The sequence below is a fragment of the Nicotiana attenuata genome, unplaced genomic scaffold (assembly GCF_001879085.1).
Source record: "Nicotiana attenuata strain UT unplaced genomic scaffold, NIATTr2, whole genome shotgun sequence".
NCBI classification, from domain to species: Eukaryota; Viridiplantae; Streptophyta; class Magnoliopsida; order Solanales; family Solanaceae; genus Nicotiana; species Nicotiana attenuata.
The window spans coordinates 504,619-521,847 of record NW_017670384.1 but is presented as its reverse complement, the minus strand read 5'-3'; the positions used below and the strand labels follow the sequence as shown (position 1 = coordinate 521,847).

General features: G+C 37.6%; 1 protein-coding gene and 1 long non-coding RNA gene across 22 annotated transcripts; one reads left to right on the top strand and one right to left on the bottom strand.

The window, feature by feature from the left end:
• The first annotated feature begins 1,447 nt into the window (after positions 1-1,447).
• LOC109238681 lies at positions 1,448-7,155 on the top strand. Of its 21 annotated transcripts, none has more exons than XR_002069791.1 (5): positions 1,448-2,534; positions 4,774-5,094; positions 5,795-5,854; positions 5,985-6,078; positions 6,571-7,155. It is a non-coding gene; the product is annotated as an uncharacterized LOC109238681 (long non-coding RNA). The 21 variants fall into 21 exon arrangements; XR_002069780.1 differs by having other exon boundaries at positions 4,774-5,607; XR_002069777.1 differs by having other exon boundaries at positions 4,774-5,624.
• A 1,379-nt stretch (positions 7,156-8,534) lies between these two features.
• On the bottom strand, positions 8,535-9,778 carry LOC109238675 (cysteine proteinase COT44-like). Its single transcript, XM_019405160.1, has 5 exons — positions 9,713-9,778; positions 9,311-9,371; positions 8,929-9,200; positions 8,702-8,836; positions 8,535-8,594 (listed from the first exon to the last, which is right to left on the bottom strand). The coding sequence occupies exons 1-5, from the start codon at positions 9,776-9,778 to the stop codon at positions 8,535-8,537; spliced, it is 594 nt and encodes a 197-aa protein (XP_019260705.1).
• Between the last annotated feature and the right edge of the window lie 7,451 nt (positions 9,779-17,229).

Here is a 17,229-nt window from a genome sequence, read left to right as displayed (position 1 = left end):
TCAGACCCGGGAGTGGCTGCTCCCCCCCTCCCCCGTTGCTAGAGGCTGGGGAAGAGGCCGGGGGATGGTATCGACCCGAGGTAGGGGACGAGGGCTTCCCTGAGTTGCCCCAGTTTCACCACCAACGGATCCAGCAGGGGATCCCATTATTGAGGAGCAGAGCGAGGGGTCCGCAATAGAGCCTTCCCTGGCGGATTTCATGACAACACCGGGCTTCCAGGAGGTCATGGGCCGCATGTTGCACTTCATGGATTCCATGACTCAGGCTGGTTTATTTCCAGCAGACCCAACCACATCTCAGGTAGGAGGGGGAGCACAGACCCCTACTGCTCAGGCTTCTGGTCATGCAGCTGCAGTATATCAGACTCCGGGTGCACTACCCGCGTATAGGGCTCGACCAGTTGTTGTAGTGGTACCCGAGCCCAGGCCAACTTCGGACGACGATTAACAAAAGTTATTGGATAGATGGACTAGACTACACCCTCCTATTTTCGGGGGCGAGCGTCATGAGGATGCCCAGGATTTTATTGATAGGTGCAGGGACAGACTGCACAACATGAGGATATTGGAGTCTCATGGGGTTGACTTCACTACTTTCCAGCGGTTACTCAGGTCCCCAGGGTTCTTCCAGCTCCTAGACTAGTGCTATACCAGAGAGTTCATACCGCCCACCAGCTATTCAGAATTCCTCTAGTGGGTATTTAGGCCATCCGGGCTAGACTTCAGGGCAGCAGTCTATGGCGCCGAGAGATTGCTACGAGTGTGGAGATCCGAGTCACATGAAGAGGGCCTGCCCCAGACTTCGGGGCAAGGTAGTGCTGTAGGGCCAACAACCCATAATTTCAGCACCATCTGCCCTGCCGCCCAGAGGCAGAGGACAGACGGGTAGGGGCCGTCCTAGAGGAGGAGGCCAGGCAGGGGAAGGTCAGCCAGCTACTGTTCAGTCACGTGGAGGCCAACCAACCGGCACTTCAGCTAGATTCTATGCTTTTCCGGCCATACCAGATGCATTGGCCTCAGATTCCGTTATCACAGGTATTATTTCCGTCTGCGGTAGGGATGCTTTAATGCTATTTGATCCAGGGTCTACCTATTCATATGTATTATTTCTGTTTGCTCATTTTCTGAATATTTCTCGTGTGTCCTTGGGTACTCCTGTTCATATGTCCACTCCTGTGGGCGATTCTGTGGTTGTGGATCGGAATTATCGGTCATATGTGGTCACATTTTGTGGTTTTGAGACTAGAGCAGATCTCCTGTTGCTTGATATGACCGACTTTGGGGTCATCTTGGGCGTGGATTGGTTATCCCCATATCACGCCGTCATAGATTGCCATGCCAAGACTGTTACTTTAGCGATGTCGGAGTTGCCAATACTGTTACTACTACATATAAATATAGATAGATAATGGACCCAAACTTGTTCGGACTCGTAAAACGACGTCGTTGATGAAAAAAACAACGTTGTTGATAAAGACGCGAATTCTCCGCCCTCCCGGTTCTTCGTCAAGGTTTCAGCAAAACCCTGATTCACTAAACTCCCGAAAAATTCAGGTAACAATGGTGACAGCGATGGACTGCAGGAGCTGGGACGAAGACATGTACAGAGACTCCATTTTACTGGAGAGAGAATCCCAATGCCGAACTGTTTTCCGTACTGCATTCGCCCCGAACACGAATCCAAACCGTAATTCTTATCCGGACCTCATTGTCGCCGCAACGGCACTATCGCCTCTTACTCCATCTCCTCTTGCCTCGTAATCTCAATATCTCACTCTAACTTAAAGAAGCAAAAGTTATTAACTAAAGTACTTAGTTTTTTTTTCTTTCTTTTTTTTGCTTCTTCGTCTTGGTAGGATTGAGGTCCGCGGGTAGGTAAGTTCCTGTTTTCTCCATGTTTTCGAAGTGTGGCGGTCATCGTTTGGATTGAATTGATAATTTATTTGGTAAATTTGGTTTAGTTCGTTGGTGCTAGTTGTTGAATCTAGTTGGCTGGTACAAGGACATGATGGACCTGCTTATGATGTTAAATTTTATGGTAACGATGAGGATTCACTGTTATTGAGGTATTTGTTCTTATAAACTTTTTCGGTTCGTATGTATTCACTAAAATTGTAGGTGAGTTAGCACAAACGGAAAACAATTCAAGTTTTTGTTTGGAGTGAAAACTGAACACTATGGGCATATATTTCTTCAAGCATTTGAAATGCAGGTAGATATCTATTAAATTAACTAGAGCTCATATGTCTTAAATGGTCCTAGCTAGTGACTGAGCTGTCAAACAACTAGGTCAACTGATTTTCTTTTCAATTGGTATACGTAAACGGGGAGGCAATTATCTCATGGTACTTATCATTCATAAATAAAGGAATTATCTAGTATAATTTCTTCAATCACTGTTATTTATGTTCTACTATACATGCCGATTCTTTGTTAATGTAGGTGATATCATGCAGTTGTGGTGATGATGGTCGGATTCGTGGATGGAAATGGAAAGAATTATTGGGGTCTAACTTCTAAGGAGCTGGTGCAAGGTACAATTTTTTCGTGTGCAGCGATAGATCCTTGACTGGTTTGGGATTGAGTTGACTAGTCATAGGTATTGTAGTTGTTAACTGACAGATCCTCTATCATCCTACTTTGAACATTTGAGGACATATGCTTGATGTTGCTTCTATTTCTAATATATGACTCATTTTTATTTTTATGGGCAAGAAGCATCGATTCTCATATTTGAATATGGGCAATACTAAAAATTATGCAGCTTAATAATCTGTTTGCTGCACAAACTTGTCATAATGTCTTTGCGTTGTGAGAGGAAGTCGAAGAGTGAAAGAATTGGGGACTGGGATCCATATGTAATTGCTTCTTTCATTGCCTTAATAAATTAGAAGTTGAAAGTGTCGATTTCAGCAACTTAGAGTTTTCAATCTGCCCATCTTGTAGCAGTTTCTTACATCTGTAATGCTGTCAAACTTCAGGGTGTTAATTTTGAGTTCGACGCATTTGTAGTCAAGTATGTGTTTCAGATACAAGAGACACAATTTTTCTTGGCAGTTAAGCATGTATCTCAATCTACGAGTGTATGTGCCCCCCTGCATATTACGGTCAAGGACATGGACATTGGGCACAATACAGAGTCAGATACAAAAGACAATCTTTTGAAAATATGGGGGGCATGCCAGCTGTAATGAGCTATAGCTTAACATAGTGTTCCACTAGTTTCATTAGGAATAACCAAAAAAAAATGAACCTTGAGGATTCAAGACACCATAACTACATAACATAGAAGAGTTCTACCGAATATAACAATAAAAAGTCTTAACATATGTTTTCGCCTAGGACAGGAGGCAGCTCTTTTTCTTCTTTATTCCATTCTAAAGTCACTAAGGGAACATACTCTCGATTGAGAAAAAATTTTCCACCTATTTTGTATCCATTTCGTGGATCAGGTTCCAAGCGAATGATACCAAAAGAAAGGGAGCACGCTATAGGACACTAGCTGGCGTTTACTTGGGCCCGTCCGAAGCTCCATGTTAAAAGGCTTTTTTGGTTGAATTGGTTTCGATCTTTAGCATGCAAATTTACTTTGTAATACTTGTTACTACATAAAAAACGCCATTATATCTTTTGAATTTATGTCTTAAAAGTTATTGAAGTGGGGAATAATTGATACATCTAGACTTTTTGCTGTCTGACGGAAGGACTCATAGTGTTCAGTATCAAGGACATCTAACTTTAAAACATGAAACAAGGACTTGCGACACCATCTGGTTGGGCTGGAGTTCGTTCCAGTTGGTTATTTAGGTTGTGGCTTTATGTGATTCTTTTAATGCTTAAAATAAAGTCTAAGGCAAGGGTGTCTGGGGAGAATGTCTTGATTATGCTTTTTACTGATAAAAATTAGTTTTTGAGAAAAAATCGGAAAAACAGATGAAAAAAAGGAGTAGATATACCAGAGGCAAACTGCCACAAATGTTGTTAATTGAATGACAAAGAAGTGAGGAAAAGCACTTTCTCCACCACCTAAAAAGCTGGCAGATACTAGTCTTCAAATGTTCTTGCCTCTTTCTTATCTGGAATGTAATTTCTTGCATGTCTTTCTAACCCTCACACTTGAAGCATGGTCCTTTTTTGGTCCCCACACTATGTATGTTGTGTGCTTCTGAGATACTAGCTTAGCCAAAAACCAAAACCTATTCAATGAACATCCTTTTTCTGTATGTGGCAGAATTGTTTTTGCAATCATATGAATTCTTTGAGGTGACAGTGCTTTACTTGGTGAATCCTCTACAAAAGTAAGCTATTGGAAAACGTGAAATAATTTCATGATAAAGAATTTCATACCTCTTCTGAGACGGTTTGCATCACTGATAGGTGCTGATATTGCATGCATAGCAATTGATGTGCAACAAAAGACTACTTGTTCAGAGTTTAAACATTTTGTCTATGCAAGCTTCCTGCTTACTTGGTGGTTTATTGATATTTTCCTCGCATACTTGGTGCTTAAGAAGATTCCTCAATGCTTTTCTTAGATCTATTATTTTTTTCTGGGGTGGGTGTGGGGAGTTAATAAATAAATTGCAATCTAAGTTTTAGATCCACGGTTAATTCATCACTAGTTTATATTGGTCTTTAGATGACTTTTTATCTTCGCCTTCTATATCTGAAAATTAGTTATTGTTACAATGGTGAGTGGTTCACTAATTGCATCTTTCGTTTTACTTTAAACTATTATTGCTTTTCTGTTCCAACCATGTTCTCATATCTCAGAGGTCCGTGGGGTTCGCTTTCTCCAATTCCAGTGAATAATTGCATGGCTGTTAATACTCAGGTTTGTTGTCCTTTTATTTTTTTCTAAATCAACCGAGTGGCTTCTTGATTGACAGTCTGGAATGAGTGGATTGGACTATATGTAAGTCTGATTGCAGTTGACAGAAACAACTTCTCTACTCCTTTGGGGTAGAGGTAAGGTCTACGTACACACTACCCTACCCATACCCCACTTGTGGGATTTTACTAGGTCGTTGTTGTTGATTGCAGTTGACGCGTTAGCTGGTTCAGACAGGACCCAGGAGGTATAGGTAGATTGTGGTTAGTTATCTTTTCCTGGTTAGAGTCTCGTTTTGGTACTGAGATGCAAACCAGTTCTTTAAGTACAGATGCTTTTTGTTATGAAGGAATATCTTGGGTCCTTCACTACATTATGATGGTCATTGAAACCTATATACTGTGCAGCAATGAGGCAATATTTCATTTCATTTCCTTTTTACAAAGAAGAGAGTGAAGTGTGGTGGCGGTGGAAGCTATTATTTTTTTCAAATTGTGTAATCTACTAGAATTGCTAAATTTGTGGATGAACTACAAAAGAATATCTTAGTAGCAGACAATTTGTCTTATTCATTTGATTCTTTGGTGCATTACTTTTGGGGGGTTGCCGGTCTTCTTTTGTACATTAGACCTACTCTATTTTGATATAGTATTGTGTGTGTGATTCTTGAATACCAAATTTCGTGAAGGATTCCAGGCACAACCGTAGGAAGTGGTTTGGAGAGAAGAATCAAGTGACTACGTAGGGATTCATGTTGAGTGGACTTCCGGGTTACGGTACCATAGCTAGAGCTGTTAGTTCAAAGTGTCTGACATAGTTAACTCTGTTAATTTACCTGTTTATATCACATGGATTCTTCTCTTTCGTAGGTCAAGTCTGATATTCTGATTGATCCTTTTCAAAACTTACCTCAAAGTTGTCATGTCTACATATTTTTATTTAATATTTTGTGTTCCACTGTAGACTGGATCCATTTTTGCTGCTGCTGCTGATTCTTGTGCATACTGCTGGGATTTGCTCAAGGTGTATTGTTGACTCCTATTATGAGATCTCTTAATCGATTCATTCTTTTGGTTTACTTTATCGACTTATACTTCGACTCTCTTCGTTGCTTATTCTAAATAAGATTTTTGTCATGAAAATCTAAATAAAGTTAAGGTGCTTAGGAGTAGAATGAAGTAAAGTTGGTTTTGAAAGGACATTCAGACTACTTGCATTGCATCGTTGCGGGAAATTCTCACAATCAGGTAAAGCTTTTGTTTGTCTCTTATTCTGTCACCCATACACTCTCTCTCTCTGTCTGTATAGTCATTACCTTTTCCATTCTATGGACTCCATGTACCAAATGCTTATGGTGCTGGCTAGTTCTCCCTCCCTCTTTTCAAGATTTGATTTCTCCCATTTGAAGAGATTTTGTTATGGATAGGAGTGTGTGATACCCATGTTGCTGGCTCTTCACTTTGAGGTTAAAACTAAACTTGGCATATGAGCTGGAAAAAATCCTGTTCCTTGAAGCTTTTAATTGTTCAAAATTCTTTTAGTGCAATGGCACCTTCATGTTTTGTTTCCTTTGGGGGAATAGAATATAAATATAGACGTGTATTTTTGTTTTGCTTCATCTCTCAATCTTAATGGGAGGGGTGACTTACTTTTAAGTTGAACGATTGGAATTTGAGCTCAATTTTAATTCTGCCTTGTTTCTTTTTGCTTCTCTCTTTCTCTCGCTTGGCATTTTTCAGGTTATAACTGGTTCAGAGGATGTGACAGCACGCATATGTCTTTAATATTCTTTCTACTTCTAGCACTAGGAGCACAAGGTCTGCCGCAGGGGCATCTAGTTTTTTTTATCGTTCAGTAATAGGAGCACAAGGCCTGATGAATGGCCAATGCTGGCTTTTATTGATTTGGGCTCTCTCTGTTATTTAGAAGTTACACATGATTTTGCTCATTTGGATCTTTCTTTTTTTATGTTTTGATTATTTGTCTATTATTTGTGAAATTGCCTTAGATTGCAGAACTGGTAAATGTATTCAAATAATTGATCCGCCAAAGGATAAGAAGTGGAGGGAGTTGTTTCCATATGTCAGTTGCATTGCTCTTGATTTAAGTGAGAGTTGTCTGGTAAGAGTTCAGATTCCTTTAAACACCAAATGAACTTTCTCGTAAGTTTGCTACTGCACCAACAATTACAATTGTTGTATTGACCAATCAAAAGTTCTCTCTGTTGTATTGTGAAATTACAGAAGCTTACTTTTGTTAATGATGTTGGGATGACCTACTGTATGATTATAATAATCTTGTCAATGATGACCGGTTTTCTTGAAGATTATAGTAAGATATGAATCTCCTACTTTAGGAGAGTTTACATTCTAGTTATTCATGATTTTCTTTCTATTAGTTCTCTTTGTTATGTCTGATGAAACAGTTTAAGATAGCAGTTGCTAAATTATGTTGCTCGGATCCTCCAAAAATGCCGCCATACCATGTCGAATCCTCCAAAAATGCATTATTTTCTTTAAAGATCTTACACACGCGACGATATTTTTGGAGGATCCGAGCAACATAATAGAGTTGAAGATGGTGGAAATGGGTGTGGAAGCAAGGTGGAAGTTTGTAAGAAAGGAATGCATGGAGATGTTGAAGATGATGAATAGAAGAGGAGTCTTGGGAAGAGGATGAGGAAGGGGAGGGGTTTGGGAAGAAGGTACCCCGCTGGATGGTTGGGGGGGGGGGGTGTCTAAAGTAGTATTTAATTTATTTTCTTTTAATTCTTTTTTTAACTCAAAAGCTTTTCTTTTTTGCTGCTAGTTTAATTTGTTATTTTTGTCATATCATCACGGATGAAGCTCTATATATTTTGCTGGTTAGATATGAAGTGTTCAATAGGTACACTTTGAATAAAGTTAAAGTGTTTAATAAGAACAAACCTCAATTTAAGTGTCAAAATAAAAATTGGTGACAAGTTTAACGGGATGCCTGCCTATAAAACATGGAAATGGTTAGTTAAAGAGTTTCAAAGCTCTTTTTTTGAGTTTAATGCTATAGTGAAAAATGGGAGAAGGTTATAATGAAGTGTAAATCCGAAGTTTCTTCATTTGCACGTGGTATTATCACATTCTCATTTATTTATGTGAAACATTTGATTAAGAACAGAAGCCGAAGTGTTAATACAATAATATATATAAATACAGTAATAATTTGGAAAAATGGTTTTCTAGTTGTAGAAAAAATTAATTTGACAAAAAAATGATATTGAAATCTGAACATGCAGAGGAGATGAATTTAAAGACTTGGAATTCGTTGAAGTTGTAGACAATCATATTATTAAACTGATACCGTATCTGAAGGGTATGCATATTTTCAATGTTTCGGCGAGGGTGTATCAGCTGTAATTAGAAAGAAAGTACGTGATGGAGGAATATTAGTGTGTCAAAGCAAATTAGTCAAGGAAATAACGACACTAGTGCAAAATTTTATAAAGAGTAAAACCAAGCAAGACCCTATCATTCTTGTTCGAAAAATACTTCATATACTCACATTTCTTTCGTTTTTTTCAAACTAGAAAGGAAACGAACTATTAAAGAAATTTTAAGAGACAGGAGCAACTCTAGGCTCTATTTCAGAATCTCCTTCTCATCTCACGTACTACTATGATAGTCTTTAATTATAACATTCATGCAAACTCATACGATTATATATATTCCTAGTAATTGATTTTCGGATATGATAAGCTAGATAATTCAGAATTCCCCATATATATCCCCTAAGTTGTTTTGAAAACAAACAAGAGATTAGAAAAACACATACATCAAATAGCATTCTAAAGAAAATTAAAGATGAAACGATAACATTTATAATTAATGTATACACCTCTCCGACATGCGCCTGAAGGCTAGCAACAAAGGGGATGGCACAAGTGATTGGTTGCTTCCTGATTAATTCTTCAATCCCCTCTTTAGTGGTCGAGCTAGGTACTTTCTCATAGCCATCAATGAACACAGTTCTCTGGGACAAAAATTGCAAAAGCTAAAACTTTTTGGAGAACAAATAAAAAAAACTCAAAATATTAATTGAATTGTTATAACAATATGACTTACAGCGGTGGGGTGGACACAATCTCCTCTCATCTCATTATATTCATATGCACTTTCTTCAACTATGCCATAATCCTTGGCAAATTCGTAAACCAAATTGTAATGCGCAGTATAGCAGGCACTTGTTTTTTTTTCCACACTCTTCAGGGAACGGACAGTATAGTAGTTGGGTGTGCAGTCAATCAATTGTTGTTTGGAGAGAGGAATGACTTCCTTATTCTTAATGGCATATGCAGCTGTAATAGCCTCAGCTCCAGAAAAAGCCCAACAACAATCTTTCATTTGAAAATATATTTTATCACTTAACCAGTAATTAAAAAAATAAACATATATAGAAAGAGCAATTGAATAATCAAAACAGAAAACAAAACACTAGAAGACATACTACAAGTTCCTTGATGATCGATTGCAAGGAGACATTCCTTGCCCACCCAACTGAATGCTGCCTGAAAAAAAATATTTATGAAAAAGAAGCATTTATATATATATAAATTGCTACTTTAAGGGGTTGTCAATCTTACAGGGTTGTGGCATCTTGATGCTAAATCAGCACAATATGGTAAACATTTAGCAACACAACTTAATTAAAAACCATATATATGAGATTGAAAACTAAAAAAGGAAAAAAATTAGAGAAACTTATGCAATGAAGTTGGAAAAATCATTATCTTGGCAGTAACAGAGGTTGAAAACTAAACCAAGATATATAAGCAAGAAAACTTGGAAAGAAGCTGTAAAGTAAACATCAAAAAGTTGAAATGCATGAAAAGGGTGAACTCTTTCTTACCTTTTGAAAGAAATCATCTTTGTAGAGGTCGGGGTCCTCAGGTCTTGAACAGCTTGGCCTCTCCATTTTGTTAGTGTTATATGGGTTTTGAGCTTATGGAGTAATGGTGATGTATTTGGGAAAATATATAGAAGGGGTCAGAGGGTGGTGCATGCTACAGTGTTAATGTTGTATGTATAAAATGATAGAAAGAGAAATAGGTGGTTTCTCTACTACTGTGCAATGCAGGTAAGAAAAGGACAAAAAGAGGGACGGGCTAATTAAGAAAAAGCTGTTTCAATTAGTACTACTAGTAACAGAATATGATCCCTAGTGCCAGTATATCAACCCTAGTTACAGCACTACAAAGAGTGACTAATTTTACACATGAGATAATTAAGATCAATCACTTCTTTTTAATGAAAAATTACTTAAGAAAAAAGTTACTTATCGCAAACATTTTCTATACCATAAAATTTAAACTCTAATCATATAACTCTAGCGAGTTCTATTCTTACATAATTGCGTATTATTTTTACACTATCAGTATATTTTTATTTGATATGACAAGTTACTTACCATTTATTCTAGATGATCAACTAATGCTTATTATATATAATGATGTCATTAACTTTTAAAGCCATCAGTACTTAAAACATAGACTAGGGAGAAATTCAAAAATAGTCAGATTTACAAGTGGTCATTCAAAAATAGCCACATTTTCAAAAGTAATCGAAATTTAGCCACTTTTCATGTAAAGATAAATCTGAACAAAAAACACTGTTTAAAATCCGGAAAAATACTCCAGTAAAATAGTGACTATTTTTTAATGACTTTACATATGCTGAATATTTTTAAATGACCAGTCCGAAAACTGGCTAGCCCGTGTTTTTTTAACCATAAACTAGCTCATAGAAAATAAAATGGGACCTACAATCTGTTTGAGGTAGGAATATTAGAACTCCTATATATATATATTTAATTATAAACCTGAGAAGAACCTCAAGTCATAAAGATAATACCGAATAATGATTTAAAAATTAAGATATAAAAAAAAGACTTTCCTACTATATACGAAATTAAGATAAATATATTCACAACTTGTATAACTCTTGAGCAGATAGACCAACGAGGACTAATTTGTCAGTTTTATCATTCAGTTGAATCCGAGACATGATCCTGCTGTGCAGTTAAATAGCTAGGAAATCATTTACAAATTATAATAATATCATCCTAATTTGCTGCAAGCAACCCCAAAAGATTGCTAACGACACTAGAATCACAAATGCCCACTGATAAAATGTCGCAGATTTGTCATTTGCAAATAAAAATTTCACTTTAGCTCGAAAGTTTATGTTCTGGTTGAATCAATATAGAGCAAGTTAACAAGTTGATATTCGAATTATTTCATGTGATAGCAAGAACTTATTGTATATATTGAGTTCATACAGATACATGACCAAAGCAATATGTGTCACACATATTGGCCGAGGGGGCGTTTGACATAGAACCCGTTTGGCTTAGCTGATTTAGAGTAGCTGATAAACATTAGGTGCTGATAAGCACTTTAAAGTGCTAAAATTGAATCAATATAAACTAAAAGTGCTTAATTTTACCAAACGCGTAGATAAGCTAAAAAGTGCTTCTAAGCCAGTTTGACCAGCTTATAAGCTTAGCCAAACACCCTCATAAGAATTGTAAAATTTCAAAAAAAGTGAATATTTTTTTGAAAATTTAAGTTGTGTTTAGGGTTGTTCTTGAAATTTTGTGATTGATCTGAGTGAGAATTTTGGAAAATAGCCTTTTGGAGTTTATAAAATTTTCGAATTAGAAATTTTATGGTCAAATACTGATTTAAAAAAAAATGAAAAAATATTCGTGATTGAGAAAAAGAAAAAAAGGAACCAAACCGGAGTTGATAATTCAAAATTAGGGGTAATAAGGACAAAGCATATACCTTATTTCTTGAATAGAAAGAAAGCAAAACTTTGTTCAGAAGGAATACGGAAAAGTAATTTTACAAATTCATAACTAGTTTTACGTGCAAAAAGTAAAACTTTAAAGCACATATCATAAAACTGTTTGAAAAATACAAGAGTTTATGACGTTCCAAATTTCTTATTGGGATAAATGTATTAAAGTTATGTCTTAAGTTGTAAGGTTGTTAGGAGGTAATTTTACAAATAGTGTAACATTATAATAATTGTTATAGGCAAAAAATTATTATATTAAGGTAAAATATACTATAAACTATTATTTCCAAAGAAAACTTCTCTCTCTCTCAAAAATCTTTGTCTTAGTTATTTGTTTTAATTGTTGTGTGCAGTTTTCAAATGTTATACAAAATATCAATGAAAAGGAAGAATAATGTTTGAACTATAATCTGAAAATATATTATGGTTCATATATATAGTTCGAAAGTTATTTGCATTGAAATTCCAACTTTAAAAGCTCTGCAGATATGGAATTTATTAAAGCTTTAGTTCAAAGAGTTAAACTGACTGAAAAGTAAATATGAAAAGATAGAGCTAGTCATATCATCGTATATTATGTACTAATTAAATAACACAAAATTTCATCATAAAATAAAATAATATAATAGAATTTGTTATGAACTATTATATTATGTAATGAATGTCTATAACTCCTAAAGAAGTTACTCCTACTACTTGTAACGACCCGGCTGGTCGTTTCGAGAGTTGTGGCCCCGTTTCCCATTTTTGCTTTTTTTGTGCTTTAGAGGTGAATTGAGACCAATTTCACCTTGTCTAATACATCCTGAACCAATTCTGTACCTCTTGCTAATATAGTTTGGTTTGTAGCTCGGTGTCTCAACTGTCAGCAGTTAAAATATGAGCATCAGAGACGGGTGAGTTGCTTCAGAAGATAGAGATTCTAGAGTGGAAGTGGGAGCGGATCACCATGAATTTCGTAGTTGGGCTGCCACGGACTTCGAGGAAGTTCGATGTTATTTGGGTGATTTTGGATCGACTGACCAAGTCCGCGCACTTCATTCATGTGAGTACTACCTATTCTTCAGATCGGTTGGCTGAGATTTACATCAGAAAGATTGTTCGCCTGCACGGGGTGCCACTTTCCATCATTTCAGACAGAGGAATGTAGTTTACGTCGCAGTTTTGGAGAGTCGTGCAGCGAGAGTTGGGCACTCAGGTTGAGTTGAGCACAACTTTTCACCCTCAGACGGACGGACAGTCTGAGCGCACTATTCAGATATTGAAGGACATGCTACGCGCTTGTGTCATTGATTTTGGTGGTTCATGGGACCAGTTTTTGCCGCTCGCGGAGTTTTCTTACAACAACAGTTATTAGTCGAGTATTCAGATGGCTCAGTATGAGGCTTTATATGGGAGACGGTGCAGATCTCCGGTAGGTTGGTTTGTGTGGATGAGGCTAGGATTTTGGGTACAGACTTGGTTCAGGATGCATTAGACAAGGTGAAATTGGTCCAGGAGCGGCTTCGCACGGCGTAATCGAGACAAAAGAGTTACGCTGACAGGAAGGTCCAGGATGTGTCTTACATGGTTAGGGAGAAGGTTCTGCTGAAGGTATTACCTATGAAGGGTGTTATGAGGTTCGGGAGGAAGGGCAAGTTGAGCCCTCGGTTCATCAGGCCTTTTGAGGCACTTTAGAGGATTGGGGAGGTGGCTTACAAGCTTGCATTGCCACCTAGCTTGTCGAGTGTGCACCCAGTACTTCATGTTTCTATGCTCCGAAAGTATATCGGCGATCCGTCTCATGTTTTGGATTTCAGCAAGGTTCAGTTAGATGATGATTTGACTTATGATGTGGAGCCGATGGCTATTTTGAAGCGGCAGGCTCGAAAGTTGAGATCAAAGGACATAGCTTCAGTGAAAGTGCATTGGAGAGGTCGGCTCGTGGAGGAAGCTACTTGGGAGACCGAGCGGGAGATGCGGAGCAGATACCCACACCTATTTGAGGCTCCAGGTATATTTCCAGACCCGTTCGAGGATGAACGCTTGTTTAAGAAGGGGAAGATGTAACGACCCTGTTACACCCCACGTTTTCGTACGTGAAAGTACGCCATAAGTAAATTGATATAAGCTCGGAAATGAGATGTTACATCCTGCATTTTCATACGTTAAAGTTTCGTTGTAAGCTAATCGACGTAAGGGAATGAGATTATTTGAGATTATAAGTATTATGCTATTTCAAATAAGTGGTAAGTAAATTCGTGAAGAAGAGGTTAAGCGAATCAAAGAAAATGAGTTCCGTCGGAGTTTGATAATTTGGGGATAAAATACGGTCCAAGCTATAATACCCGGTATTTATGGACTAGTGCCATACAAGATACCACATGACCAAGATAGTAAGGTGTATAAAGTATGTTAAAAGTGAGTAGTATTCTAAGTAATTTAAGATAATTCTTAATTATGTGGATAATTGAATAATTATAAATTTTTAGTGGGAGATTAACTAATTAATTAATTATAATTTGGATAAGGTTAGGTGCTCCCAACGTGACAGCATGTGTAAAGCTTTCATCAAGCCTAAGGTGACTAAGGTGTTATTAGGCTAGGTAGCATCTCGAAAGGGACTCTTGGCTAAGCCATAAAAGGCTCTCAAAATCACAAATATATGGAATGGAATGTAAGTGCTTTAGCAAAAGGATCAAAAGTTATATAAGATTATGATCAAAATTCAACAAAAGGCTTAGTTAATATATAGAATGGAGATGCTTACATCCAACCTCCAAGTAACGAGCCTTCGACAAAAGAATTTATCTGAGGATATACTACGAGACTTATTAGAAAATTAGCAACGGGAATTTGCGATTCTAAAGGAGTACGGTAAAATCTTTCTCAAGAATATCATACGTATTTTTCCTACTTCGATTCTGCCGTTATGTGTTCTTCACAAAAGACATGTATTAAAGGAATTGTCAAGAGAATCGGTCCAGGTATGTTAAGGCTAAACCTTTCCTTCATTTTGGCATGATCTAGTAACTACATGTGTTTGATAACGAGACATAAAGAGAAGTTCATTTTCCTAAATTTATGTACATTTTCCTAGTCTCATAAGTTACAGCATTCTCCCTTATTGGGACTTTATATTCAATTGAGTATTGTCTTCTTCTAGTCAAGAGAGCAAAGAGTCTATATATATCCACAGTATTATAGTATTTTCATCACCATCGAGCTATAATCGATGGGCAAGACCCTATTGGGAAACCTCTGATAAGATGGTAAGTTATATACCAAGCCTACTGTAGCCGAGCGCCTATGAGTGAGCCTAGCATGACCGAGATACAGTGTCTAGTATGGCCGAGCGCCTATGAGCGAGCCTGCTACGGAAGAGCAGTTACACATACCGAGCCTTATAAGGCGGGACAACTATTTTACTTACTATATTGAGAGAGATGAGTCAGTATCAGCAGGTAAGCATATCTTAAGATTATCTTTGACTCCAGTTACTTTCGGTTATTATATTATCAGTTCAGTTTCAGCTTTCAGTTATTTAGTTGCCTTACACACTCGGTATATTATTTTGTACTGACGTCCCTTTTGCTAGGGACGCTACATTTCATGCGTGCAGATTCAAACAGACAGACGAATAGACCTCCTCAATAGGTGTTGTCCGAGTTCAGCTTGATCAGTAAGCTCTACGTCCTTCAGAGTTGCCGGGTCTAAAGTTTAGTGTACATCTTGTGTATATATGTATATATGTATGGGTAGGTCGGGGCCCTGTTCCGATCACAGTACATCCATCAGTAGAGGCTTGTAGTCATATCCTGTCAGTTAATGCAGTATGTTGGGCTTGTAGGCCTTGTATGTATATTTGGTTGGTTTGTCAACTGTAGTAATTATGACGGCCTTGTCGTCCCAGCACTACATTGATGTTTATTCAGCATTAGTTTCCATTGAGTTTTATATTTTGCTTCGCAAATTGTCTTGCCATGTGACCCATGGTCAAAGTATGACATTATATGTTCAGAGTCCCTTGGTCGCAAGTTGGTATGCAATGATAGGTGAGGCACCGGGTGCCGGTCTTGCCTCCCCAGGTTCGGGGCGTGACAAACTTGGTATCAGAGCGATTTTGTCCTAGGGAATCTACAAGCCGTGTCTAGTAGAGTCTTGTTTATGGGTTTGTTGTGCACCACACTTATAAGCAGGAGGCTATAGGGCATTTTGGACTGTCACTGACAGTCTTTCTTCTTACTCTAAATCATGTGATATAGCTCACTTGTAAGAATTCAGATTCCTAAATTCTATTATGTTCGTAATACAATGATACCTACATCGAGAAAGACGATTGGTAAGAAATTGAATGTGGCTGTGGAAGAGTTGATTCAGAGGGACTCGATCTTACATCATTCTTATGATGGATAAATGTGAAGTTTTTAGCAGCACATGTGTGTACTAAGATGTGTAAGCTTCTTGATAAGGAGTCTAAAGGAAGAAATATCTACCCACCTATATGGTGAAAATCAATGAGAGATTCAGAAGGTACAAGTTTCAACAAGTAAAAGAAGCAAGATGAAGAAGGGTACGAGGTACCCAATTAGTGAAGATGATCATTATTTACAATTCAAGCAAAAAAAATAAAAGCATGTTGAGTTACCTTCAGCAGTGACAGAGGTATGTATAATTGGCCATACCCATCCCAGTTATGCCCTATGGGAGCTAGCAAATATGGTTTGAGAGAAGGACGGGATATCAGGATCTTGTTGGGGTTAGAGTAACCCAAAATGATGGATGAACTATTTGCGTTAGTTGACATTTTTGAAGGATATTGCAAATGTACTAATAGATCTTCTTGTGAGACACCTAGATGGTGCACCTAAAATGGTACAGCTAGATATGAGCACTACAAAGATAGGCACTAGAAGCCTTGAAGGGATAAATATTACCTTAGTGTGGCTCCCGTCCCTAGTATAGGAAGAATGCTGGGCAACCCAAAGTGCCAGTGGATGGAGCAAGGGGAGATAAAAGCAAAAGAATGTCTTGTTAAAGTTTTCAGAATAAAGTGATAGACAGAAACATTAGCAGGGAATTAAGAAGAGAGATAATGAAGCATTATAAGTAAGATGTGATATGGATGACAACGGTAGAGTATTAAAGAATCTATATTCAAGTAAAGGAAGAGATGAGAGGTGACAGGCCTTAAGACAACAAAAGAGTATAGGCCATACAGTCATATACTCATTTCAAGAAATAAGTACGCAACTCTAACGCGATCACCGGAAGGAAATGTTAGACCCCAAAGTAATAGAAATCAGTATGGACTGGTGAACAAGATAAACTAAACATGAACTAGGGACTGAGTAATTTGATAATGGTCAGTATTATGAGAATTTCAGATTGCGTTCTGGCGATAATAGAATGGACAACAGAAGAATATTCATGAGAAATTCATAGAATGGTCATTCAGGAAGACGCTTCCCTAAAACAAACAATGTGAGCAAAGTTAAGCTTAAGGGACTGTGGGTGTCAGTTACACTAAGTTTCACCCTCGCGAGTAAGGAATTTTGCTATCCATAGTACATAAGGATTACTGCA